The sequence below is a fragment of the Branchiostoma lanceolatum genome, chromosome 10 (genome assembly GCF_035083965.1).
Source record: "Branchiostoma lanceolatum isolate klBraLanc5 chromosome 10, klBraLanc5.hap2, whole genome shotgun sequence".
Lineage (NCBI taxonomy): Eukaryota > Metazoa > Chordata > Leptocardii > Amphioxiformes > Branchiostomatidae > Branchiostoma > Branchiostoma lanceolatum.
This window is the reverse complement of record NC_089731.1, coordinates 10117314-10145250: the sequence shown is the minus strand read 5'-3', so window position 1 is coordinate 10145250 and position 27937 is coordinate 10117314. Positions and strand designations below refer to the sequence as shown.

Here is a 27937-nt window from a genome sequence, read left to right as displayed (position 1 = left end):
TTGTCTCAGTATTTCTTTCACATATGTAACTAGCAAGTTTTAATATCAAAGTACAGTTGTGTTGTGACCATTTCTATCGAGCTGAGCAAGAAATGCTTACTAGATTATGCTCATCTCCTTAGGCAACTGAAGCAGCTCGAACAGCAGACAAAGGAGAGGGATGAGACAGAAAAGAAGAAGCAAAGTCACAATTGTTGCAAGGACAAAAGAGGAGAATGTGGTAGTAACTTATCACAGAAAAACCTGGCCACAAATAACAGCAGCAGCAAAGAACAAAATGTTTCTCATCAGGACCCACGATGGTCAACAGCTATTGCTCAACAGGAACAGCGGCATAGGAAGCAACAGAACATCAGTGCGGCTGATACACAGCCGAAAGATGACCGAATTCAAGCAACATGGTCAAAGCAACACAATTATGGTCAACCAAACTTAGCTTTGTCCAGCATCTATACAACCAATCAGTTGCACTGTGTACCAGCAATATCAGCAATATCATACCCTAGCTACCATACTGTTGCACCATCCACATCACCAGAAGTAGTAAATCCCACAACTGTGCAGGCAGGAATGTCTTCAGGTATGACAAGGATGAGACAGAGTGAAGCTGGAGCTACATATGGCCCTGGAAGAATGACTGGTACATTGCAAAACCCACAAAAGAGCTTGTTGCAACAGAACATGATGGAAGTAAGACCTTGTAACCAAGACAGCAGTCTTCAACAAAGTAGCATACCTTCTACCAGGATTGTGGGACAGAGCATGGCTATGGCTGATAATATCACAGGTGAGCACTCTGGACAGGTTTCCTGTTTAGCATTGACCAATCAGAGTGAAAGGCAGGGACTCACCAATGGAAACAATAGGCAGGAAACAAAGAACACCAATCAGCACCAAGGACAGCATCTCTGGCTCCAAGAATCCACCATTCAGCACCATGGACAGACAAACAGACATGGATGGAATAATCATCAGAGCAGGGAACTGATAGGGATGACCAATCAGCACCAAGGGCAGAGAAGGCCAGATGAAGACAGTGAATATGGAAATCTTGGTGAATCCGGGAGCCGACTGACAACTCAGCATCAGAGCACAACCACGAGTAACTACAACCTGCAGTATGGACAGCTTCCACCCTTTTACACAACTTCCTCCTTACAATCCATACACAAACAGTTTGGAACATCACCTGATGGCAATGCCTCAGTCAGGGATAATGAAGTGTATAAAATGCATGTAGGAGATGCACAACCTGTTTTTTCACCAGACATCCAGCATGTCAAGTCAGGTGTGAGAAAACAGTCACCCATAGCAACAGTTCTTCCTCAGGTTCGGACCAGGTCAATGATACAACAAACTCAAGAAGAAGAAGAAACAAAGATAGAGCACACTGATCAAAATGACCAAGAGATTAAAGACAGAGAAGGAACAGTTGAGCCACAGGTCACTGTTACAAAGAGAGGGAGAAAGAGCAGAAAGAAACAAAGGCCAACAAATAAGGCAGTAGAAGCTAGTCAGATGGATAGTGAAGCAATTGATATCAGTGATCTTCTTGGTACAGGAATTGGTCCATCTTTGACTGCATCAAGAGATGGTAAGAGGTCAAAATCAGAAAACAGAGAGCAGTGTGATAAGGGCAATGTGAAAAAGGATGTAGTTAGCTATTCAAGCACCAACCCTCCTTCTCCAGACTGCCCACCAGTTCCGTTCCAGTCTTCTGAGGAGTTGCCTGCTTGGAGACAATATGGGAGGTTCAGGAAGAGATCACATTCTTGCACAGACCTATCTAACAGTAAGAGTGAAGTGATGAAAGCAGTTAGAGATAAGCCTGCAAGTGTGGAGAAGAGGAGGACAAAGATGGTAGGCAACAAAACTCCTGCCAGTGGTAAGAGCTCAACATATGAGGCCAAGACTCTTGCCCAGTCTTCCACAGGACTGCAACACATGAAAATAAGAAAAGCAATACAGATGTGGAGACCAAGCCCACACACAGATGTGTCTATGAGTGCAGATCAGATTAAGGGCGCATCTGTCTATGACTTTGATGACCATGAAGACGTCCCACGATTGAAGCCTTCCGTTAGGAGTGCAAAGAGAGTGTCCAAACCACAACATTTCATTAATGATCCTGATACCAGGCTGAAGCAGGTTAACACACCAGGGGAAACTGAAGATGCCAACAGTGAAAAGAGGGACACTTTCAAGCAATATGTTAGTCCGTACTCAGATGTAGAGGAGCCAGAGAGTGATGACCCATATGAGGAGGATGTCAGTGAAGTTGAAGAAATGCCCTATGTTTATCCACAAGGGCCTTACATTTTGAATGAAGGGCTTTCTAAAAAGAACACATTTGGTGATTCACAGATTCTGCATTTCCAGGACAGTGATGAGAACTTTAGCAACACTTATGATGACAGAAAAGAAGACACCTTTGATAAAGTTGTTCAGTTCTCAAAAAAGAAGAACCCACCATCGAAAATACTGCAGTCTCAAGATAGCGAGGAAGAGCTCATTGAAAGTGAAGCAGAGGGCATGACACAGGAGTCTGTTGACCCCTCATCTTTAGATATATTTAGCCAGGGGAGAAATATTCAGAGTGACTCCCCAAGTCTGAAGAAGACTCTTGCTATTGCACAGAAGTGGGCAGCTGGGAAATCAGGAAAGACAAAGGAGAATAACTCTCGAGTTGTCAGTAATCAACACCAGTCAGACAGGTGTGTAATGATGAAACCATTTTAGGAGGATTTTGATAATTTTTTTCTTCATTCCCCTTTTCTATCAATGTTCATCCACAATGTATTGACATGCTCCTTTGTATCCTTTTAAGTTCATAAGGCTTGCAATCTTTAAGACAGCTTTAAAACAGAGAAAGAGGTTTTTTTAACTGTTGGTGCATGTGACCAAATCTGTTTTGAGTCATTGACTCTCAACTGCCTTTAAGTTCTATTATTGTGTTGGAATCATCTCTAAAACTTTGTTAGCCTCTTGTGTAGGGATCTTATCATCAATGCCTCATAACAGCACATAAATTGTTTGTTTTTTGTTTTAATTTCTCCAGCGACAGTTCCTCATCTCCCTCCCTGTGGATCATGGAAGACTTCTTCAAACCAGGCTCTACTCGAGATGTGAAGCCTCAGGTATCCGGAAATACTAGTCAAGGTACCAAAAGGTTGGTGCAAGGGATATTGAGCAATTACCACACACATTTCAGCCCTATAGCTATAGTCAGGAACATTTTCCTCTACATTTGTAGTACCAATGGGTATGTTGACCTTACCAAGATGTCATGTCAGTTCAGGATAGACTTTCTAGTGTCAGTGTGGATTAGGCATGTGGTCTATGTATAATTCCAGTTTCCACCAGTAATGGGTATAATTGAACTTCCCCTTTTTCTCTAGGAAAGGCCAGATGACCATGAACATCAATGACGTGGATCCTGGTAGCTCACAAGAAGATAGCCAGTCTCAGGACTACTTCTCACTGAAGTAGGAACACATTGCTTTATTCACAAAAAAAAGTCCTTGATATAAACAAATAATCTCATACCTCACTTATGATACAAAGCTCTGTGCAGGTTGTTTTGCTTTTAACTTAAATAGCTCTGGAGTAAACCATGTACAAATCACTCATTTTTCAGAATCTTTTGGATGACTTAAAAGCTTTTTAATTTTTATAGTTTGGGTTCAACTTTTTATTTGATATTCTACAATATATAATGTTTCTCAGCTTTAAATAACCATTTTCATTCTTCCTAGAATTCCAGACTCCCCAGTGAGGCCCCGTTATGACTTGTGTAACGAGCAGGTAGTACCGGACCAGTCACCTGCGACACCACAGAACATACGCCAGCCGCCGTCACCTAAGGTGTCCCGAGGTTCAGGTATGACACTAGAGGATGTCAATCAGAAACCATAGTATTGAGCTTCTTATCTATGGGAATTATTTATCTGGTTGAATTAATCAGTGTAAGTTATTTTTGTACTACAAAGAATGGCCATGTTTGAATATCCTTTCCTCAAAGATTATTTGATTTCAATTTCTGACAAATTCTGGGCTTCATGGAACTTTTACTCTTTCACTAGATTCAGGTGTTTTGTATTGATGCATTTCAGGCCTGAAGCGGAAGCTGTGTGACAGCAGTGCCTCCTGGTTTGTGGATGCCAGCAGGGAGTGCCTCAAGCAGCTGAGGAGTGGCTCCCACAAGACTGCACACAAATGATCTCTTCAAAGTTCAAAATTTCATAAAATATGGCAGCCTGGGTTGTATTATGAAGGATACTGACAGTTGTTTTTGTTATCCAGTTTACAGTGCAAGAAAGAATGTACATGAGCTACTTGAATGTGCAAAAGAATTTCTTTCTGGAAAATAGGAATTCTCCTCTGGTTGACATGTTTACATTCCCTCTTTAGCCAAAGATATCACAAGAATGTTTTGTTGTTAAGTAGCAGAATCTCCTTTGTCATCAACAGTTCAAGGTTCAGTTTTGGTATTTATCTTTAGTGCATCAAGAAGGTTTTGGATTGATTCAAAAACACTTTCGTGAGTTAAGATCCAAGCCTTTGAAAATGACAAACAGTTAGCCGGTTGGAATTTGATGTTTTGCCAGTTTGCAGAACCAGCCTTGATCGTTGATTTACAGTTTTATGAACATCTTATAATTACACTGTTCTAGGTTTAAGTAACAGAGTTTCAGGTTCTATCAGCTGTTTGAAATGTCTAGCAAAGATTAAAGAAAAAGATTTCTTCTTGGAAGGACAATGCTAATGTTTTGTTGGATCAGACAATTATTTGGCCTTGGGCCCTTCACATTTTGGATGATCAGGAATTTAGATGGCTTGTTCAATAAAGTTTGACAGTTTGAAAGTCATTTATTTATAAATTTTGATCTGTAGCCAATATGCATGTTCCATGGTGTTGTCTGATAAAACAGTAATAAAGACTTTTTGCGTTTCAAATATTGCATTTCTGACCGTTAATACCCCCAACATTTACCCTCAACACAACTTTTCACCTAGCACCTGTCACATTCAGATTCAATGTACCCTTGTCTTGATCTCGCTAAATCTCGCGAGATTCTCCGCTTCCGCGAGTTTTGGCGTTGTCTCTTCGTCAGTGTGTGTGTTTGTCTGTGCAGCGCGGTGGGTGGCTGTGGTTTTACTTCACGGCCGAGCTACCGCCAAATTTCGGCTCAAAATGCGACAGAAAGGCGTTCCAGCTCGCCTAGAGCAAGATGGCTCGACCAAGGTAGGGGTAGTATTGTTTTTCAAGTTCATTTGTGACTCGTGGGAAGCTTACGCGAACTCGATCGGAATGTCGTCTAAAATTCTAGGCCACCTTTTGTTCACGCCAGCCCGGTCATGGTGGTCGATTTGCCTCAAATTCTAGCAAATAACGGCATCCCATACTTCTGTTTCTCAGGCGATACTAACTGCAATTCATGTGAATGCTGACATATTTAGCTAGCTGGTTAGATTTAGTGTTGAAAGTACGGTAGAATATTTGCTAGAACGTGAGATGAAGTACGCGTCTGCCATGTTTGCGTTTGTGCGCCACTGGCACCAGACAGCCACACCCTGGCTGGGGAAAATCCGGATTCTGACGTGACTGGTGAAGTCGGCACCATGTTGGTTTCATATTTATCCCATAGATGCAGAAGATTATAAAACTACTAGTATTTCTAACTTTGAAGGCCATCTTGAGTAAACTTGGCGCATTTTTGGGTCAGATCTGTGCTTCGAGTTAAGAAATCGCCATGTTTATGTATCAATGTTTATTCACTGGTACTCATTTACATGCGTGACGTGTGGGCTTGGGGATTCCATTGTAATTTGTAGTTACAAAGTATGTCATTTGTATGGATTAACAATTAACAAAATGGGGTCCACTGAAACTGTGGTTGATGGTTATCATGGTATTTGTAATGATATAAAGTCCTCAAGAAAAGCAATTGATATATAGCGTTATCAGATTCAGCATTTGATGATTCAAAATCTATCATATTCCCACTAGCCTGTACAGGTGGAGGGGGCACAAGGCGACAGCCATGGCCAGGCCTCCTGTTTTGGAGCTTCAGAGACGGTTGCCATGACAACAGAAGCAGCCTCCTCCCATGCCAGCACTGATGGAGATGACTCCTCCAGACCTGAGACCATGGGTGATGTCGGTAGGTCATCTCTTCAAGTTTTCATGCCCCTTTCTTAAAAACATTACATTCATGATTCAATAACACACAAGGTCATAAGAATACATCTTGTAATTTATAAGTTTGAAGAAAATATAAATCTACATCTTTTTGCATTGCTAGAGTTGGAAGCTTAAAACGTATAAGTAATAGAGGAAAAGAGCTTTTGAACAGTTGCTTTTTTAAAACATTATAAAAAGAACAACAGTAAAAGACATATCTACACAACACTAATGTACAGTGGTAGTCTCATTCTCAACAGATGATGGTTAATTGTGCTATCATTATTGAGACACAGCAACTACTGTTCTTAGTCTGTTCACATCCCCCCATCTACACATGAAAGGGTATAGAACATGTTCACATGATGTCATCAGTGTGTCTGTTGCATTATTGATGCTCCAAAATTTTCAGTGAATCACATTTCAATAAAGAATTAATTCATTTATAAAAATTACAACAAGGCAATACATTGTACAATGGTCAGTGCAGGCAGCATTGCTGATATCGGGTGCCATGTCAACACAAGGACACAATCACACAAAAATATGGCAGACAACCTCAGGATTAGCACAAAAACTGGGAAGACCATTGGGGGAATATATTGAAATAATTGCAATGTAACACTGGGTATCTCAGTCAGCTGTTTCAGATTTAAGGAAAGTTCAGAGTTCACTTACCAGTACTTGGCATATATTTAACATAGCTGTATTAAGTTCAGTAAGCATGGCCGGATCATATTATATGTACTGCAAAGTGTTTATTGAGCATTAGTACTTAATGCAATATTGTATATTGACCACTGTAGCACCTACACTTGAACTACCCTTGTAAGTTGTATAATTTCCTGTCATAAATCCTCTAATTTGATACTGGCTGTTGCATCGTTTTTATTTTTTTTGACCGACTTCCATTGCTACTTACCTCAATCGAGTGGTTCAGAGGAAGGGGCAGCAATCAAATCAGATTACGTATTTTCAAGATGGCGGCCCCCAGGATAGCATGGTTGTTGAGTCAGGTGAGCCGGGCTTCAGTCTTTACTTTATCTTCTCTCAAACGTAGAAGGAAGTAGAAGTTGTAGAGCAAACGTTTGTATCCCGACTACCAATTTGGTTATACAATACCCATTTTCCAACCTGGATGCACAATTGAAGTACTGTAGTATCAGCTAGCTCAAATATTGTTGCAAAAATTTGGATCTTCTACAGTAGTTATCAGACATGGATAATGGTCAATAAGACTCAACTGTAGTGTTGACACTCGCATGATAGCTTGCATGAAACTGTATCTTACAACAATAATAATGAATTGATATCTTACAAGTGGAGTGTTCAATGAAGATGAACAAAGTAATGCATGTTGATGGCTTAGATGGCTGAAAGGATTGAAGATGTGTCCATGCCTGCTCATGATCCTTACACGGGGGCAACTATCAACGAGAGTTCACTGGTTTCATTGCTGCCCGTTTTCTTTCAAACAAACTCCTATTCAAAATGAACCCATTCAATCCACATGGCACCCCCATTAAGGAATGTGGCAAGGTTTAGACATCGCTACCAGTTACTGTAGAAATAGAATCCTGTACGTAGATTTAACCGAATAAACCAGTCTATGAGTAGTCACTGATTAGATACATTTGTCACCTTTTGAATGATTCTTATCATTCATCAGTCTCACACAGCTTTTCTTGTTTCTTTAATCACAGAGTTGGACGATGAACCATGGTATGATGTAGAAGATGAGGAGGCAGTAACACAAACATGTAGTCCTAGAGATACAGAGGAAAACATTGACTTCTCATGCTCTGTAGACAACTGTGGTGATGTGTTCAACAACGGGCCAGAATCTGACCAACATACATCCCAACATGATAGTAACAGCGAGACGCAGGATCAGGGTGATTTGGTCTTAGAAGACATTGGAGAGGCAGATGTTGATGGTGTTACAGTTGACGAAAGTTTAGTAGAGGACAGTCATTGCTCACCAAATATAGAAGAAAGCAAAGAATTTCCTGTGGCTGAAGCTACGAACGTTAAGTACTACTGTAACCAGCCGGAGTGTGGCTACAAAACGTTCAAAAGTCGGACAGGGTGGACGTTACACATGAGGGAACACAAGAGCGACTATAGGTTCCGCTGTGAGCATTGTGACTTTGGCTGTTTTACAGAGCGGAGGCTAAAGGAGCACACAGCTTGCAAGCACACTGGGACACCTGTCTGTTTCTGTAGCATCTGCAAAAAGGGGTTTGTCACATTCACAGGTCTACGCCACCACGAATCTCTCCATAAGAATGAACTGTATCCTTGTGATTATTGTGATAAAGTCTACAAAAACAAGAAAGACAAAGAGAAGCACAAGAGGACTCATCAGCTGAGCTTTGCCTGCAAGCTTTGCTTGGCTACCTTTGTTTGGAAACACCATGCAGTGACACATCTTAAAATGGTACATAAAATGTTAACAGAGGAGGTGAGGTCAGACTGGGACAAATGTATGGAGGAAGTAACAAAAGAAGTCCCTGACATAGTAAGAAAGCCAAGTTCTAGCAAAGGTGAAAGTCAAGCTGTTGAAAGATCAAAGGTTAATAGGCAAGGGAATGCTAGGAGGGACAAAAAGGCCAGTAAGACAGTTGAGAAAGACGGTAAAGTTGTTGAGGAAAAAGGACGTAAAAGTCTTCGGCTTCAAAGGAAACTTGCTTCAAGTAAGAAATCAAATGTGACAACATGTGAGTTGGGTGATAACAAAAAGATTCAAACAGATGATGCCTTATGTAATGTCAATACATTAGATGGAATTCATTTGGATGCCGCCACTCCTAGTGTTTTAGATATAGAAAGTCAACTGAAGAAGGAGACCAGGTATGAATGTACCGTTCAAGGGTGTGGGAAGACATTTAAAGCAAAGAAGGTGTACAAACTCCACATGAAAGCACATAACGAGTGCAATGATGCCACCATGCAACAGATAGAAAACATGGACAAAGATGGCCAAGACAACGAGAATAAGATCGCATGTCCAGTAGAAGGATGTGGGAAGAAGTTCAAGAATAAAAAAGTTTTCAAGTTGCACATGCAGGGCCATAACGATAACTATCCCTTCAGGTGCGAAATATGTAACTTTGGGTGCTTCCAGCAACGTAAACTGAGGGAGCACACAGCTTCCGTGCATATAGGTATACCTGTGTGCTTCTGCCCTATATGTGGAAAAGAATTTCTTTCCTACTCGGGACTGAACCGCCACAAGTACACCCATCGGGACGAGGTCTACAAGTGTGATGTTTGTGAGAAGGAGTACAAAAATGCCAAGGAGAGAGACAGGCACAGGCGGTCACATGAGCAGAGGTACGTTTGCCCGATATGTGAGAAAAGGTTTGGCATGAAACACCACCTCAAGAGCCATTACCGATACATGCACACAGAAGCCACACCCAACATCTATCCTTCGTACATGTACTCCAACACAGAAATAGAGGAACTGCCAACCACCACCATTCTAGATGGAGGAGTTGAGAAACCAAAGAGACTGAGGGCGAGAAAGACAGAAGATGACAATGATTTCGTCAGACAGTCATCTACATGGTCAAACGAATATCCCTCTATGATAAGTGTAGAGGGTAAAACTCACTTTCCAGCCATGGAAGAGGTAGAAGATCACAGCAGTGAAGAATTAGAGCCAGAAGTGCAAGCAGCAATAGACAATTTCTCAGAGGAAGGTGATCAAAAACGACAGAAAACTATAAGTGGAAAAGAGAGACTGTTAGACCCGGGAAAGTACATTCCAAGTGAGGGTAGGAAAGGAATTTTTATGGACATCTTCAAGTTGATGGGTGGTTCAAAACTTGGTGTCCAGAAGGGTTTAGAAGGAGAGAGATTGACGCAAGAAGACGGTAACGACGAACAGATGTTGTTAAGACAATACCACCTGAGCAGAGACAATGCCAGTCAAGCAAGGAGCCAAAAGATTGCACCGATGAATCTGACTGTAGGGAATACTTCCGCAATATCTATTAATTTATCTGAAGCAGGACCCAGCGCTAGTTTATCTAGGAAAAAACTGAGTAACCAGACCAAACTGGTGCTGTCTGGTACAACGTCCTGCGATGTCTGTGGCAAGAAGTTCCTGTCGTCAGCTGGACTGCAACGCCACAAGCTCCTACACTTGGACCAGAAGACTAGTACTAATGTAGGCAGGGTGGGAGGTGGGAGAACAGAGGACAATGATATCTAAAGGAAAATGGCCTACAAAGGAAATAGATGAAACTAAAAGCAAGTCAGGCTACGTAGGAGTAGAGGAGTAGTTGAAAAGGGAAGATTTTTTTTGATGCTTGCATTGTACAGCTATGCACAACTTGACACATTAAGCAATGTAAATAGCTGCTAATTACAGAAATTGTACTGATTAAAATCCTACATGCATAAAGGCTGACAGACATGTTTCATACTTTGTACTGTGGACTTGACTGGGAATAGTGTAGTGCAAACAATATGCAGTAAAATGAGATTCTGTTGGCTCTTGAGAGTCACTGCAGAATTTGTTCATGTCACATACAAGTACATGTATAAAAAAAATCTAAATGTTACAGAACATCATCAAGACCATAGACATGCACGTCTGAGGGAACAGATCTATTTTACAATTTTACTTTATATGGAGAAATAGTTGTGCTTGATACAAGCCAAGGTTGGATTAATGACATACTTTATTATGTCCTCAAAGATGACACTACCATTCTAAGTCTTTTGGTTTTCATTATTGTTTTTACATCCAGGCATATAGCAAAATATGGATTTCCCAACTGCAACCAGGTGGCATCTGTCCCTGGTGCTTTTTGGTAGATTAATATATAATTCAGTAGGAAAGCAAAATAATACAACAGTGTTGCAGTATGTAAACTGAAAGTTGTAATGATGAATTTGAAAATAAAATGATGTTAGTAACTATATCATACAATTCTGAGTTTTACCCAATGTCTGTACTTAAATTGAATGATCGAAGACTCTGACATAGTTCAGGTCTTCACCATACACATTATAGTAACAAACAAATAAAGCAACCTAAGAGCTTGAAAATATACACTCCTTTACTACTGTCAGTAAACAGCGTGTGCACCTCTTATTCTAACCATTGCTATCTTTGCACAGACATCTAGGCAGAAGGTTATTTCTGTATTGGCTCACAGTATTCAGCAAGGGACTGTCATGAAAACTTGGATTCAAAAAATCTTTAATTTCTTTGGGTCAGTCCTGAAAAACTTTTTTTTAGAGACAAAAATGTTCTTGTCTACTTGAATGGTTAGATTAGAAACTACCTCAAATAGCACTGACCACTTAATGTTCTTTTTATAAAAATGCTTTGCATAGGACAACTTTTCTTTTGATACTTAGTAGATACAGCAAAATACATGATAGGATTACCAGCGTCAGAATGAGATACACCATAAGTAATTTTAAAACTGGTATCCCTTAGAGAAAAAGATAACTGTTAGTTAGACTATTACTAGTAGTTGAAATCTAACTATTGGTAGTTTACATTTCAGAGTGTTTTGACTTTGTTTTAATTCCCACAATGCATAGTACCCAGGTAGTATATTTTTAAATCAAAATATCCTGAAACTGGAACTCTGTTTCCAAAGGTTTTAGGGATATCACATAGCAGTGAGTTAGGCTGAATATTGAATGGACAGCAAAAGCCTTATTTAGGCCTCCTCTCATTTCAGATTGCAGTGAGGATTCATGGTTTGTCTGCGAACACTGCCGAAGCTTGTTTGAATCGCCCTCCAGCCTCGCAGCACACGTGGAGGAACAGCACACTGTTGTTCTCTCCAGTCCGGGATACTGGGGAGACTCTGGGTTCAGCGTACGAAGGAAAAGGACCGTTTCATTGGAGGAGAGGAGGAAAAGATCCCGAGAGAGGATGAGAGAAAAACGGAACAACATGACAGAAGAAGAGAGAGACCAGATCAGGGAAAAGGCTCGGTTAGCAAAAAGAAACAAATTCCACAATCTGGCCAAAGAAAAGAAGGAGAAAGAAAGGGAGCGAGCAAGAGTGTACATGAGAAAGAAAAGGATGACGATGACAGAAGAGGAAAGGGACAAAGTTCGAGAAAAAGCTCGACTGGCGAAAAGGTTGAAAACGGCCACAATGCCTGAACCAGAGAAGGAAAAGATGAAGGAAAAGGCCAGGATTCGAATGAAGCAGAAGCGTGAGAACATGACGGAGGCGGAACGAGAGGTAATGAGAGAGAAGGCCAGGATACATGCACGGCAGAGAAGGCTGGCTGAATCTTACCTGAAGTCGCAGGGGCAGAGCAGCAGTGATTACAAGCACTGTGGGGGAACAATAGCAGAGGACTTAATGACTGCTCTGAGAAACTGGGAGGACTCAGAAAGCATTACCAGTGAAGACACCATATCCACGGGGGATAAGTATGACATCTACTTACCTGAAGAGCAACAGACAGACCATGAAGCCGGTGCATCAGTAGATGACAAAGAAGCAGGGTCATCCACATTACAAAGTGTACAGCTAAGCCAAAGGAGGCGTGAAGACTATGACCTCTCACAGAATAACTTACAGTTCCAAGCCTTGAACCCAGGAAGTTAACATAAAAACAGAACATTGTCCCTTCACTTCTGAACAGAAACAGGATTGCTGATGTTGTGAAGCAATGTAATTGTAGAACTTTGCAGATAATTACCAGTTGATGTTGTACATGTATTCAAATGCTAAGATAGTTCAGTAAAATTTCTTTTAAAATAAACTTTTTAAAAGATTGACCACTTTGGTGATGTATAAAGCTGTCAGTACTTTTCATGAATCATTAGGTTGTATCCTTTCAGATCTGGTAAAGGGCTTCTGTAAAGCCAGGGTCACACTGTTTGCAACCTTCAGCCAAATTTGTTGATCACCAGAAGGTTTCCAAAATGTCAAAATCCCCAGAGAGTCCAGCATATTTTTCACCTAAAAATCTACCCAATCACGTTGGATGGGGCTAGGTGAGCTGCGAAATCCGGCCGATTCCTAAGAATCACTCAGTGATGGAGAGAACACTGGCTGTAATTTGGCCAATAATGTCCCTTTGACCTTGTACTAGTAGACTCGTCCATCAGTCTGTTTTCCTGCTGTGTGACACGCTCAACAGATGTCGTCCATGTTTGGGCATACATTTATAACAACTGTAAAGTGAACTGTTGAATTGCCTTCTGTTTTAGGAAGTACCTTTAAAGTAGGTGGTCCATTAACGAAAAACAAGCCTCTTTTCAAGGCTGTAGATTGTTAAGTTTTGTAGAAAGATGTAAATACAATTCTGATGACTATCTTCACTTTGCAAACCTTTTATGAAGAAAGTAGTAATTAACTATGCATATTACATTTTAAGCAAAATCATTCTGACACACCGGTACAAGTAGCAATGCCCACCAATGCATTTGGTAAATTAGTATTGGTAAAAGAGTGTTCTTGTATTTCTGCCTGTAGATGCAGAAAATGATAAAATACTCTGATCGTTTTTATAGTCTTAAATAAAATGTGACATCCATTCATGTGTCCTGCCGTGTGTTCTTTATATGTTCATGTTTTTAAAGCTACGGGAAATACCGGTGAAAGAAGTTTGTATTCAAGTATAGAAAGGTTTTCTCAAAGTTTCCAGACCACCCAAAGTCACCATTTGTTAAAACAAATACACTGTACATGTACTTTGTGCATGTGAGCTGAATTCCAATCTACCACTTACAGTACTTTTGGAGGGACATGACTTTGTGTAAAGCTGTTGAGGTAACATTTGTTTGCACCCTTTATGCCAATTACCAAAAAATGGCAGAAAATAAAGAAAGGAAAATAATTTACCAAAAAACAGTTGAGAAATGGGGAGAATTATCCAGGACAATTAGCACATGATACGAGCACAGATGTTTTGCTGGAATATGTAGGTGAAACTCTGGAATATGTAGGTGAAACACTGAAAGTTGGAGTAAAACGAAGAGCCACAAATTTAGCATGCCGCTTTTGTTCATTCCTTCTTGTACCTGACCTGACATCCATCTCCTTCCAGGTTCTTACCCAGTCCAGTTTGTGTGTGGGTACTGCCAGAGCCTCCATGACTCCCCCAGCCTCCTCCAGGCCCATGTGGAGGAGACACACACTGCAGCGGCACCCTCGGACGCTTTTAGGAGGGAAAGGAACCGGATTCGCATGCAAGAAAAACGTAAAAAGCTCACAGAAGAGGAGAAAGCCACAATAAGGGAGAAGCAGAAGTTACAAGCAAGGCAAAGAAGAATGTGTATGTCAGCGGAGAAGAAAGCAGAGGCGAGAGAAAAAGACAGGCTCACCAAACAGATGATGAGGAAAAGTGCAACAGACGATGGCTTAGATCTGCGCGAGAAAAACAGGATGCAGAAAATGGTGTACAGGCAAAATGCCAGCGAGGAACAACGTGCATTATGGAGGGAGAGAGATAAACTCAGGAAAAGAGAAGACAGGGAAGTGAAAGCTGTACAGTACCGGTTATTTGACGAGTTGTACGCGGGTATTGAATCACTGCTAGTAGGGATACCACCAGATAATGATCAGAACTGTACAACAGATCAAGGTCCAATGCAGAATACAGTACAAGCCACTACAGAGGAGCCAACCATCAAGACTGGTACTATGTCAGATGGATTCAACTCTGTGCAAAACCTTATAACCTTTATGCAAGGTGCTAATGTGGTCTCAGATTCAGAAATCACAAGAATCCATGAGATTATTTGGAAGACAATGAACACTTCCACCGGGGACTTGAACAATGATGTCAGAGTATATCAAAAAGCTGTTGAAGACTGCACAGCTGTAGGTGACTTGCAAGAGTGCACAAGCCTGGAGCATCAGCCAGGACCTTCCTCTCTTGGAGACACACATCCTGCCGAGGTCATGGAAAAGGCAGAGCAGATGGGGATGAAGAATAGTGACAATGCTTTTCCTCTTCAAAACGGTGCTGATGTTGACTCCAGCAGTGATGTAATTGTGAAACAAGAAGGGATAGGTTGTGCTGATGTCATCAGAGCTTCAGCTGGAGATCAGCATTTAGCAGATAGCTCCAACATTCCTCACTCATCGGTTAATACAGGTGCACAACAGCAGTCAAGTACACTCTCTCAAGAAGCCGCAGCCCTGTCAGAGATGATACAAAAGGCGAGGTGGCTGATAGCCATGGCAGAAGGACAGGACTGTCCTGAGATAGATCTCGCCATCAAGAGGGAAAGGATGAAGATACGGAACATGCTGAGAGTGCTGATAGCACCCACACAGGACATGGAGAAGGAAAGGGAGATAGCAAAGCTAAGGTACGGAGGTGCTGTTGATTGGGTTAATGTATGAAAACTATGCGTCAGGAATTTGTTTAGACAATATTTCTCTAGAACTGCTCTTTGATGTATTTCTCATATCATCACACCTTTATACTAATCCCACCTGTCCTCTAACTATTGGAAATTTACTGCAATGATGCAGTCACAAGAGAATTACATTTTTCTTTAGGTTTAGCCATGATGGATTAAATAAAATCGTTGGTAGCTTTCATAAAGAAAAGAAAGAAAGCAACATCCATTATTTTCCATTCCATAAATTCCATGAAGTATGGTTTATATTTTTTTCTTTGATAGGATGGCATTTAAAAGGCAGACAGCGACACCAGCTGCAAGAGAACTTGAGAAGGAGAAGGGCAGGGAGAGGATGAGGTGGAAAAGGATGACACAAACAGAGGAAGAGCGGGAGATTGAGAAGGAGAAAAACAGGATCAGGACGAGGCTGAAAAGAATGGAGATGAGTGCTGACGAAAGGGAAAGAATCAAAGAGAGGGAGAGGCTCAGGTAAACCGTGTTTTTGTGTTATACCTGTGCGGACAAGACCTTTGTACCAATGATATCTAGCCAGAGGATGATTTAACATTGTTATGAACATGATGGAGATAAAACAAACATGTAGTGTTCAGAGAAAGTATAGCCTATACCCGGTAGTTTTAATGCTTCCAAGCTACAAATGTTAAAAATTCGTGTTTAAAGCCCTTGTCACACAGCAGAAAAATCAAGCTCTAAATGACATTGTCAGCAGTAATATGACCAATATTCTCTCAATTATTGGACGATTTCCGGTTGACGATCTCAGGTAAATGAGCCCCATTCAGTGTGATAAGGGTACCTTTTCAGGCGAAAAATACACTTGACTCTCAGGTGACTTTGAGATTCTGCAACCTTCTGGTGATCAGCAAATATAGCTGAAGCTTGTTGACTGTGTGATGGGTATAAAGAACATTCCAGTATTGTGGCAAACATTTGTTTGTGAGTAAACACTTTCCTTCATCTATGTTGTATAGGAAAAGACAGAAAAGGGAGATGGCCACAGAGGAGCAGAAACAGGCTTGGAGGGAGAATGACAGAATCAGCAAAAGGATAAAGAGGGGAACTTCTCAACACCAGGTGGGCAAACTGTGGATGGAGGAATGCGGAGAGAACAGTTTTGGGTACCAGCAGGCTTGTGAGGAGCATAGAGAGTGTAGCAGTAGTGAAAGTAATGACCAGATGTCAGATATCAGCAGAGAGAATGTTAGTAGCGATGATAGCAGCACTGAGTCAGTACAACAAAGGTTCCTGCAAAACACTGAGGACCAGACAGGATGCCCAACCTCAGAAGAAGACTGCAACAAAAAACTTGTCAGCAACATTCTTGAAGATGTGAAGCAAGGCACAGCATCACAAGATATCCCTTTTGCTTGTACTTCTCGTGAAACTGTTGGCAAGCTGGAAACCAGCTTCTGTGACTCCAGTGAGCTAGTTGCCCCTGGTAACCAGCCTGTAGAGAGATCTGATCAGAATGTAGAAGCTCAAAATTCCTCTGCCCGTTGGGATGCACTTGAGTACAATTTTATGCCATTTGCAGCACTGTCAAACGACTGAGGGACTGTAAAAGAGGTGCGGTTAATCATTGGTATCTCAACTTTGCAGGTCTTCTGGACAGCGCCAGTATTGATTTGGGGAGGAGCGCTGGCTCACAATTTTCCAGTTATCGGGGCCAGGTTCACGGGCAGCAAAACATTTTCCCGAGCAACAGAACCTGGCCCCAAAAAGTGGAAAATCGTGAATCAGCGCTCCTCCCCAAGTCGACAGCGGCGCCCAGAAAGCCTGCAAATCATGACTTACCGTAAATCATCTGGACTGGAAAACTCTTCACAAGAAGATATTGAGGGGGAATCTGGCGGTAACACAGCTGATACTGGTGTTGATGAGGACATGAATGATTAGTCACATCCAAACTGTGGTGATTACAGACCTTACAGGTACAATGTACATATAGCTCTGAGAATGTAGATTTAATTCCAACTTGTAGAGAGTCCATGGAGGCTGCTTGTGAACATGACTTTGAACAAATCTGCCTTTTTAGGTTGATAGGTTTGGGGCCAATCTGTTAGTACTAGCCTAGAAATATCCTTAAGGGTAAATGTTACCACCCAGTAAATCTTAATACCACCCACTACAGTTCATATCTCATAATTTATTGATTTTTCAAATGATATCATCATTGTGTAACACACATGATAGCCCTGGTCTATATTGCAATATTGACATCTTTAAATGTAACTAAATGTGCTCATCTCATGACATTGCTCAAGAAATACCACAGAAGGAGCTGTTTTACAATTTGCTCATATAACATAATATGCAGGTTGTATTTTTAGTACTGTAGAATAGTCACTTAGGGTACATGTTTTCGGAATGTTAAGAAAAAATCTTCAATGTATACATGTACAAAAATGTAAGTAGGTGCTTTGCACGTGAGTAGACCATATAGTGAGTAGGGAAGCATTTCATGCATATCACTATAGATTCAACTTTAATATGTTTCTGTTTTCGACATACCATACGAGCTTTTCAGAGAAATACATTGCATGACTTGTCGAGCCCTGTCCGTAAGCATTCCATGTCTAACTTATTTTAAGTCAACTTGCCATTATGATAATGAACTCTAGTATTTGACGTGATTCGACAAAAATGTAAAACTGTCCATTAAAAGTGTAACATTTATGCAACCCCAGACATTACTTCATCAATCCATGGTAGATACTGGATGACGTTGGTGTACACTCCATATCTGTTCTTCCTCCCACACCCCCATCCCCACGACACCACCCCTCCCTGAACCCACTTCTCTTCGGTTCTCTCGAAGAAGGCCAGTGGACCCCCGCTGTCCCCCCGACACGCGTCCTTCCCTCCCTCCTGGAACCCCGCACAGATCATGTCTGACGTCACGGTCCAGTCGTAGGTCTTGTTACAAATGTCGGTGTCCACAAGGGGTAGGAAAACCTGTAGGAAACAACATGATGCAATGTTGAGAATGTCTTACACTACAATATTTACCACGTACTTCTACAACAAAGTTGCATCCTCCAAAAGTTTTCTTCTTAAGACGTCGTGGGAAGCATATTAAATATTAACTGTCTTTGTAAGACTTATCAAAATCTAGCCAATACAAGGTTCATCATTTGTTCAACCGACTCTTTGACCCTCTTCAGTAATTCTGACCCACTAGGTTTGACACATGATTTTAAATCCATGTCACAGGAAACGATTGAATATCAACGTTTGATCTGTACGAAGTGACTTACAAGTTACAACACATGCTTGAGATGCATTTATGGTGTATGAGAGATGCAGTCAGAACACCTTAGTTGTATACTAAACATTACCTCTCTGAGCTCGTTAGCGATGAACCCTTGGTCCGTGTGTCCCCACCCCGTCACCACACCCTCCCTGCCCGGTAGAAGGGTTCTGATCGCCTCTTCTTCACTTAATAGACATATCGGTGACACATACGGGTTCAGTCGAGCTGGACTCTCCAACTTCAGAAGGGCTGAAAAAAGAAAATCTGGTCAGTGACTAAATATCTGATACGTAATTTATTACAATTACTAAAGTAAACTATTACTAAAATTAGCAGTCTTTTCTTTTTCAAAGAAGACCGGTATTGCTAAAATGATCCATACAACAACGACGGATTTCCTTCTTTGTCGACAGACTTCATTAAGGTAGGACATGAGCTTCTACACTGAGTTTGGAAAAAGTATAGCAGAAGGTAGAGCTTACTGAGCGATACTTACCTATGTCAGCAAGGAATGTAGTGAAGTTGAAGGCTGGATGGACGACTATTTGTGCCACCTGCACCGTCTGTTCAGTCGTGTCTTTGTCCCGTGCCTTGTGTTTTCCTGTCACGAAAACACGCATGGAACAGTCATCAGCTCTGTATTATCTGCTCCACATGTTGGCTTAAGGTTTGCAGGGCGGCTAATCTAGTGAAATTGACTTTGTACTATTTTACCAGTAAAGAAGTGAGAGAAAAATAGCCTTGTACTGAATATTGGTAGCAAAGAACATAAGGACTCCAAAAATAGTTTTTGGAACCATATGGATGACGTCATCATGTCTACGATTCGTTGTTGAATATAATCTAATTACAATCGCCAAGAGAACAATATATATGAAGATGACAGGACGACAACTCGGGAAAAGCTTGAGCTAGCGCATGCATGTCGACTCACCGTTACGTTGAGGAACACTAAAACATGCATGTTTAGCTTCTCATTCAAGACATGCATTACCTTGACACCGAACATTGGCTTGCATAAGAGCAAGATATGTAAACCTACCTAGTTTAACACTGAAAGAGCCCTTCAGAATGGGATCAAACGTGACTGGGCTAACCAAACAATGGGCCGCCGTCAGGACCCATTGGTCCCCTGAAACAAGACAAGAGTACGGCTTTTGCTTGATGTATGGTCTTGTTCAAAGTTTTTGTCCTTGGCAAAAATGTTCAAATGGCCGAGAGATTGTGTCACCGACATTTGATATCTTTTGTGAATTAGGTTCATAGAATCACCTTTTCCAAACAACCAAAGACATACGCGGCTGGCATTCTTGCTTCTCTGATTGACATTAAAGCAAAAAATTAAACTCATATCGATGATCGAACTATGTAAAAAATAGTATGTTCTTTTCATATCATATATAAAGAAATATGTGATGAAGTGACACAAGCTTTAGTGAGAACGTACCTAAAAGTGTTCCTCCACAGAATGGCCCTCTCGGTGTCCTGTACAGCATGGCCATCCAGGGCCAGGCCCCGCGCATCGCCGGCCGGCCTCCCACCAGCTTCCCCCGGGTCACGAACTCGGGCTTCCCGCAGACTGAAACAGAGCTGGCCCGGCTCAATGGGAACTCGACGGACGTGAATAACTCTTGTTCAGAAGAATAGATTAGGCACGAAGTGTGGGTTGTACATGTGTATGTGTGTAGTACTGTGTAGAGCCATACGACCGAGGTACATAGTCTGTCGGTATCATAAGGCTATGCCATCATGGCAATAAACTGCATCGACCGGACTCGGACTCAGATTTCCGGGATACTTCCATGACTAGCCTCAAATAAATACTGGGAGAAAGACTATAACGTTCTCTACTGCCGAATCGTTTTCTGTACATGTCGGCTGTCCGAAAAATAACGGTCCCGTCATTCTTAATAATTATAGGAGGAAGAATCACTTAAGATAGGTACTTATAATGACTTTATTTGTTGACTCCATCCCAATAGGGTAACAACATTTTGAATCGACATCAATACATGTTTGAGTGAACTCGTTGAAGAATGGTAATGCTTTAGTGAAAATCGGAATTTTGTGGTCAAGTTTACATTGCAAGCTTGTATCAACATTTTTCTGTAGAATGTAGCCAGAAATCTTTGTTTTCATTTCATGATAAAAATGGCTTCTTTTTCATTTGCGTTCACAGGAAGCAAGTTACAGTACAAATTGCACGAAGTCACGTATACTTATATAGTTATGATATGCTTGGAACTACTGTGTTCTTTGTCGACGTCCCTGTCCATATGTGTAGATACATATTACTATTATTACTATCATTGCAGAAGAATGCAATTTAATCATTTTCATGGTGTTCTCCCGTTGTGTGGGCAAACATTTGAACATTCATTCATTACATCTAATCTTCAGCAATCGTGTCTTTGATCCATTGCACAAAGTTCTCCACCCTGGCGTACACCCCGTACTTCCGCGCCCTCCCACACTCGCCAGGCTGGCCCCAGGACACGATGCCAGCCACGTAGAAACGGGTGGTGTCCGGGTCCTGGAACAGCAGTGGACCTCCGCTGTCCCCATCACAGGAGTCCTTCCCGCCGACCCGGAGTCCCGCACACATCATGTTCCCTGTTACCGGATAGTCCCCCTCATACGCAGAGACACACTCCTCCTGGTCTACTACTGGTACCTCCACTTCTTGCAGAGTGCCCGGTTCTGAGCCGAAGACGTTAGAAGTCCTGCCCCAGCCCGTGACCACACCAGCCCGCCCTTCCTGTACGTCCTGTGCGCTCCTCTCCCGAGCCTTTCTCTGCAAACACACAGGTCGGATGTAGTCCGTAAGTTTTACCTCTTCTTTCAGTTCAAGTAAGGCGATATCGGAGTCGAAAGTGTCCTTGTTCCAGTCGGGATGTCGGACGACCTTTTTCACCTCCAGGAAGACGACGTTGTCGTCTGGCTCTTTCCGGTTGTGTAGCCCGAGACTAACGTTGAGGTAACCAGTGGGCAGGATGTCGTTCTCTCCTACACAGTGAGCCGCTGTAAGAATCCACTTCTCGTCCACTAGCGCGCCTCCACAGAACGGCTTCCTGATGCGGGGCGCACCTTGGTGTATGACCAAGGCCTGCCAGGGCCAGGCTCCCTTCTTGGACGGGCCTCCTCCGACGATCCTGTCTCGGGACGGGAAGCTGGATTCTCCGCAGACTGCAGCGGGAAAGAAGACGTCACAGTCAGTCAGATGGAAGGAGATGGAAGGTAGTAGTACAGGGAGGCTGGAGAGATCACCACTCAGCGATGGTGCCGTTCAAGATATGGTTTGATAGAAACAAATCAGAAGGAAGAAGTTGTGCCGTAGATTCCAACGTTGGGTTCCACATGCAGAAAATTACACTGTTGCCGACTCACTGAATGGTCAGTCTTGAACATTTGTTGATCGACCCATCAATTGATTGATTGATTGATTGATTGATTCAGTTATTGGAAGATAAAAAGAGCGATGCGCTATATTTTACTTTTATGAGGGTTCTGTATTCCTTGGTTCCTATACTACTTTCCGTCATAATGTCCATCGGCTGACGTATGATGATGACGTATCATAGTACTTCATGTTCCCTTAACGAAATCACTACAGTATCAAAAGTGTAATAAATATTATACTGGTATGCATTATTGATGTACTTAATAGGAAACTCACTTGGCTTGCAGCTAGGCTCATTCCCAGTCCACTTCCCGTTGGCCTCACAGAATCTCGTTCCCTCTCCCACCATCTCGTAGAACTCGTCGCACCTGTAGATTGCGATGTCTGAGTACGAGAAGTTCCCGTCAACCTCGATAGCGCCGTTAGAGATATTGGGAAGAGCACCGCAATTAACGACTGCAGTGGAACATGAGATAGGAAGATCTGTTATTGTTTGTACAATTATGCTTTAAGAAATATCGAAGAAAAGTAAACTTGCGACATGTACCAGTTCCAACTGTAAACTCTATTTTTCTCGGAAAGAATTTTCACATCGACAATCTCGGTAGGAACAAAAATGCTCTTTCAAACGAAGACTACAAAATTCCTGAAAAGAGATTATGAATTTGTGTCATTGCTAAACACATTTATCAACCTAAACATTAGTAATGAGTTGGTACAAGTTTCACAAGCCTGGATTGATAGCCTTAAAGGCATAGTTTTTTTGCAAGTTTCTTGGCGATGGGTGATAGTGAAAGAGGAGGCTTACGTTTGCAGGTAGGCTGTACGCCGCTCCAGGTGCCGTCTGCCTGACACACGCGGCTGTCCGGACCGTCCAGGTAGTACCCCTCCCCACACGTGAAGCTGACCCGCTGTGAGTAGGTGAAGTTGGAGCCTTCCATGGTGCCGTACACTGGTGCCGACAGCGCCTCACATGGGCGAGCTGTAAGGTGGAGTATCATAAAAGATGTAGCCCAAGCTGGATACGACAAGTTGATGCAACGGGTTTATATGTGCGTATCTTATTACCTGGATGTCTAACCTTCATCGGCGTAGGTTTGAATGTAGCATTAATGAATGATTTATGAATACTAGTGGTCCAAGGCACAGATCTTTAAAGCTGATTTACTGATCCGCTGGATCGAACTTTCCGTTAGATTACATTGCAAAGTCTATATACTAGTAGCTATTGTTCAATACATGGTAATATTATGGGTGTTACAAGACATAAGCCCCGCCCACCGGAGATCGAATAAACGTCACTATGATTGACGTACCGGTTGTGAAGTAGGTAGCCCTGAACCCTTTGTTCTCTCCAGAGTCGTCCGAGTGAAAGAACACGTGCATCTTGTGGTCTGTCGAGGTGATGGTGGGGGGAACGGTCTTACCGCAGTAAGGACCGTACTTCTCATCCCCAGCCTGGATCTATAAAGATAGAAAAAAAATATGATTTCAAAATTCAACGTATTGTGCAACATATCAAGAATTCACAAACATCACAAACCCAATTATCAAATGTTTCGTTGTTTTTAAACTATGTTTGGTTGTAATATGACCACCAATGCATCTTGATGGTCACAGTATGAAAAGTATTAATGATACAGATGGAAAGTATTAATATTTCGCAGAGCACCTTAAGGTTGTCGTAAGGACACGACACTTCCGGGTGTTGTTCTATGTCGAAGCCCTCATCAAACTGCAGAGTCACCACGTAACCAGGTTCCACCTGTATCTTCCAGTCACAGTCCAGAACGATAGGGTACATGCGCGGGTACTCCGGGGTGGTGATGGTGCCGGATAGTTCCGTCAGGACCTGACGACTGCAACCAACTGTGGAAGTTTGTTTCAAGTATGTAAATAAGACATTCAGGAACGTCATTTCCATCTAATTTATGCCATTTTTTCTCGACATTTCCACTTTCGCCAGGTTATTTATATTTTCGGTTTTGCCATGGTGTAATGTAAATAGTTTAACTCGAGAAGCTGTGTATGGATCTTCATGATATTTGCTTGGTGGGTAGGTGTCGGGGAGACGAGGTTCAAGTGCGATAATGGGCATCGTCGCAGCTTCCTACGGTACTGCAGCTGAACATGTATGGATGTTTTCTAATGTAACATTGTCCTTTTAATGATGTAGCGTTGAAAAAGAGAACATGCATGAAGAGAAGAATGATAGTCATTGAAGCATGACAGTATGGGTTACATGCATGGAAAGAAAAGTTTTGTCTCGCCGTACATTTGCATGTTTCCCTGTCCTTCATTATCCAGTACCCCGCCTTGCAGGAGCAGTAGTAGCCGGAGATGTAGTTATGGCAGAAATGATGACATCCACCATTGTCCACTGCACACTCGTCCCGATCTGAAATAAAATACATCAAATACCACAAACTGATATACACAACCTGGTTATCTGCTGCTGTATACAACGCATGGTGCGTTGGCAAAATCGCTAAGGCAAACATGAACACTGTTGAGAAAATATGCCCACAACATACAGTCATCACAAATAAAAAAATTTCAGCCGTCTGTGTCATTCATCGCGATAATGATACACTTATTCAAACACTTGACGTTACGAACACGTGACTCCGGTAATGGGTCAAAGGTGTGAGGAAGCCTGTACCGTCCCCCGTCCCGGTTGAACTTGAGTGCGAAAATGGCATTCGACAGCACAGATCATGCCAAGTTAGCTTAATAGATTAACACACATACATACCGACCACCCTATAGTGCGCCATGAATCCCCTGTGCCTGTCTACGTTGGAGAAGTCTGATGTGAACTCCAGACTGAGTTGACTGCCCTTGGACTCTATAACACGGTCTCCCGGCACCTTTTCTGTATCCGTGTCCTCGGTACCGCAGAACAGTCCCACCAACTTGTCTCCTTCCATCACCTGATATGGGTTGTAGTATTCAAGATTAGTACGAGGTATGATTTCATACATTATGAAGCTTCGCACAGCGATATTTCATTCCAACTTGTCCACTAGAAAATATTCCTTTTTATTTCTAGTTTATCCGTCAGACAAATGACATGCTTCCTTCTCCCCAATGTATTCTTACATTCATATTACGTACCTTGTCTAAATCCATATATAAACCGGTGCCTTTACATCATTAAATCTCCAAGCAGAAGTTGGTGGGGAATATTTTGACCTTCTTATCATATGCCGCAGGCCCCACCAACCTCTGCTTGGGGAGTAACATCATTAAACCGTTATTTTGTAGATCATGAAAAAAAGTGAAGTTTTGGAATCTAATCATCTGTACATTCACGAGAAGAAGACGTACCTTGACGTAATCATACTCGCACAGATAGGAGCTTTCTACGTCGAAGTCTGAGAAGTAGAGTTGGACGTGGAAGGAATCCGGCATGGTGATGTTCCAGAAGTGGCTGACGTCATCAGCGTACGGGTCAGGGTACCCGGGAGACAGGATATGGCCGCCGTACAGCTCGTTGATCGTCATTTTGTTCCCATCCTGCTTGTTCATCCCATCCGCCAGCAATAGAGACGAGACAAGTAAGAGAACTCTCAGGGAAAATAACCTGTTGGAAGGAAAAAAAGAAATGCATTTTAGCCAGAAATCGCCGTACATCACAACACGGTGTGAGTGTTGCTCAGTGTCATGATAAAGAAGGCGGTCTCACAAAGGAGTATACCATACTACATTCTGTACATTTTGATTTGTTGTGTTGTGTTGCACATAAACTTATTCAATATAAGGTCGCGTCCTTCTGAATAGTTGCAGACGCCGCTAACTACAGTAAATGTTTCAAGCAAGCACAACCCACGGCAAAATTCAGCAAGTAGGGTTCAAATTAAATGTGTCCTTGACGCCTCAGCTGTTCAAACAAGTCCACAGTGTGTGTATGCTACATGTAGGATCCTTGTAGGCGTGAGTGTCAGGGACAACCAGGTACATGACTCAACTTTAGAGATAATGGAAACCTTTTTGAGGCTGTCTGCAGGCTAGTTACATGGAATACAATTGGCAGCTTCTGTCCGCTACAATCTTCAGCAAGCTCTGAGCGAGGGCCAAACAAGACTAGATCTAGAGTTCAGGGTATAACAGTCAGGAGCGTAAAATGCTGACAATGGAAAACTAACCTGGCACGTACGAGGGACATGTTTTTAAGTTCAGTGCTGATGTGTGCAGATTTACAGCGATAATTAAGGTCTCGCAGTATAGGGAAACAAGGAAGTTATGCTGACAGTCAGTTTCAACTTTATTTCCTCCTCATGCCATGTGTTTCATATCAAACCGTTACCGTTATAATAGCCTCAAGTTGAAAGAACTGCTCGCTATTCTATATCAGTATATATGGAAATCGTTATAGTTCTGTGTAATTCAGCGTCAGACACGAATGCATAGACCAGGAATTGGCGTTCAAAATTTGTTTTGGAACTAGTAGTGATCTTCGTATTTTCTATTGGCTAGAGACGGAGTCGTTCAGAAAGAATTATTCCCAAGTAGAGTTAGACATAAATTTGTGTCTGATGCTGTATGTGATAACCCTAGTCCGAACTCTTTTCGTCACGTCTTCACTACATACTCGGCAGTGAAAGTAAGAAAACCCCTAACCCTATATTGGCCTCTTTCGGCAACTTCCTGAAATTTGAACCCAGCCTATGTAGCAACCTTCAATTAGAGAAAAGAGCTAGGACTGTATCTGTTGATGCAGGGTTAAAACCCCTCCATAAATATATCGTTATAAATGGCCCTATTTTCTCATTGCTGTACAGTTCTCTCGCAAACATGTATACAGTGTTTCTCACTCAGATAAAGATATGACATATACACATTGAGCGCTACAAACTGCAGCCAGCCTAGTCCTAGTTCGCCCCAGCTGTCATTACGCCATTTTTGTCTACCAGATGAAAAATATTTGCTTATTCGCGTCGACAAATCCTGTACATAATGAGATCGAGTGAGGACACAGAAGAGTAGAGAGATCATAGCTACAGACCCTCGCAGATAATGAGGACGTCTGTGTACATACCAGGACATAGCCATGATGAGTCTCCCCTCCCCGTACTGCCCGTAAACAGGACGACTGCAGCTCGCTGTGGGTGCACTTCAGTCGGACTTGGAACCCGACGAAAAGGATGAACTGTGAAGTTCAACCCATGAGGTCATGCACGGGTCAGGAAAACACTGCTTGTTTACGCAGGGTTTGTGAGGACGTGACGTGGCTGCCTGCCCGCCGACTCTGCTGTGGAGAAGTCTGGACCACAGGGGGCCGGATTTCAGGGGCTAATTTGATGCAGAGGGGTAGGGTCAAAGGGTTCAAATCGTTTCGGAACGCGGGCTTTTCAATTACCTTTGGACCACTTTGAATCAGTCTATCAAAGATTTAGAAGAGCACGACGTGTAATGATGCGTCCAGGCTAATCTTTCGTACACTTTGATATAAAGATAGAAGGTGGGGGTATCGTTTAGTTGTATTGCATTCGAATCCATCGATCAGAAGGTCGTCATACGAATATACTTTCTCTGTTCGGTAATAAAAAAATTATTGTAGATTGCGCTGTGCCTTCAGCCACGGTACACAGATGTGTATGGTTTACCAACTTGGTTCTACTATATCAGCCTCTATGAGGGCCTGCATGCCTTTTTCGTAAGGCGTAATTCAGCCTTTTTCGTCTTCGTAATCCGTAGGCAGTCGCCCCAAATCAACGTAATTCGT

At 42.2% G+C, this 27937-nt stretch overlaps 3 protein-coding genes across 8 annotated transcripts; 2 read left to right on the top strand and 1 right to left on the bottom strand.

Moving 5' to 3' along the window:
- The first annotated feature begins 126 nt into the window (after positions 1–126).
- On the top strand, positions 127–4956 carry LOC136444077 (uncharacterized). Its single transcript, XM_066441554.1, has 5 exons — positions 127–2714; positions 3059–3169; positions 3399–3485; positions 3756–3880; positions 4113–4956. The coding sequence occupies exons 1-5, from the start codon at positions 571–573 to the stop codon at positions 4217–4219; spliced, it is 2574 nt and encodes an 857-aa protein (XP_066297651.1). The 5' UTR covers positions 127–570; the 3' UTR covers positions 4220–4956.
- LOC136444076 (zinc finger protein 569-like) lies at positions 4910–18237 on the top strand. 5 transcript variants are annotated; one of them, XM_066441553.1, is made up of 5 exons: positions 5068–5245; positions 6011–6164; positions 14230–15499; positions 15818–16024; positions 16528–18237. In XM_066441553.1, the coding sequence occupies exons 1-5, from the start codon at positions 5195–5197 to the stop codon at positions 17105–17107; spliced, it is 2262 nt and encodes a 753-aa protein (XP_066297650.1). In that variant the 5' UTR covers positions 5068–5194; the 3' UTR covers positions 17108–18237. The 5 variants fall into 5 exon arrangements, with proteins under 5 accessions (XP_066297647.1, XP_066297646.1, XP_066297648.1 ...); XM_066441550.1 differs by lacking the exons at positions 14230–15499; positions 15818–16024; positions 16528–18237 and adding exons at positions 7165–7200; positions 7888–11118 and having other exon boundaries at positions 4910–5245; XM_066441549.1 differs by lacking the exons at positions 14230–15499; positions 15818–16024; positions 16528–18237 and adding exons at positions 7117–7200; positions 7888–11118 and having other exon boundaries at positions 4910–5245.
- On the bottom strand, positions 17854–27483 carry LOC136444082 (mannan-binding lectin serine protease 1-like). 2 transcript variants are annotated; one of them, XM_066441563.1, is made up of 13 exons: positions 27251–27483; positions 25540–25795; positions 24965–25142; positions 24485–24607; positions 23882–24078; positions 23526–23673; positions 23018–23191; positions 22486–22665; positions 20257–20388; positions 19852–19941; positions 19306–19410; positions 18895–19058; positions 17854–18511 (listed from the first exon to the last, which is right to left on the bottom strand). In XM_066441563.1, the coding sequence occupies exons 1-13, from the start codon at positions 27262–27264 to the stop codon at positions 18230–18232; spliced, it is 2043 nt and encodes a 680-aa protein (XP_066297660.1). In that variant the 5' UTR covers positions 27265–27483; the 3' UTR covers positions 17854–18229. The 2 variants fall into 2 exon arrangements, with proteins under 2 accessions (XP_066297660.1, XP_066297658.1); XM_066441561.1 differs by lacking the exons at positions 17854–18511; positions 18895–19058; positions 19306–19410; positions 19852–19941; positions 20257–20388 and adding an exon at positions 20749–21995 and having other exon boundaries at positions 27251–27480.
- Between the last annotated feature and the right edge of the window lie 454 nt (positions 27484–27937).

Excerpts from the sequence above, each read along its gene's own strand:
- LOC136444077 (XM_066441554.1), top strand. The coding sequence starts at position 571 with ATGTCTTCAGGTATGACAAGGATGAGACAGAGTGAAGCTGGAGCTACA. Across the intron at positions 2,715-3,058 it reads AATCAACACCAGTCAGACAG|CGACAGTTCCTCATCTCCCT; the intron begins GTGTGTAATGAT and ends TAATTTCTCCAG. Across the intron at positions 3,881-4,112 it reads TAAGGTGTCCCGAGGTTCAG|GCCTGAAGCGGAAGCTGTGT; the intron begins GTATGACACTAG and ends GATGCATTTCAG.
- LOC136444076 (XM_066441549.1), top strand. The coding sequence starts at position 4,910 with ATGGTGTTGTCTGATAAAACAGTAATAAAGACTTTTTGCGTTTCAAAT. Across the intron at positions 5,246-6,010 it reads AGCAAGATGGCTCGACCAAG|CCTGTACAGGTGGAGGGGGC; the intron begins GTAGGGGTAGTA and ends TATTCCCACTAG. Across the intron at positions 6,165-7,116 it reads TGAGACCATGGGTGATGTCG|TGGTTCAGAGGAAGGGGCAG; the intron begins GTAGGTCATCTC and ends ACCTCAATCGAG.
- LOC136444082 (XM_066441561.1), bottom strand. Across the intron at positions 25,143-25,539 it reads GCGAGTATGATTACGTCAAG|GTGATGGAAGGAGACAAGTT; the intron begins GTACGTCTTCTT and ends AACCCATATCAG. Across the intron at positions 22,666-23,017 it reads CGTACAGCCTACCTGCAAAC|TCGTTAATTGCGGTGCTCTT; the intron begins GTAAGCCTCCTC and ends GTTCCACTGCAG.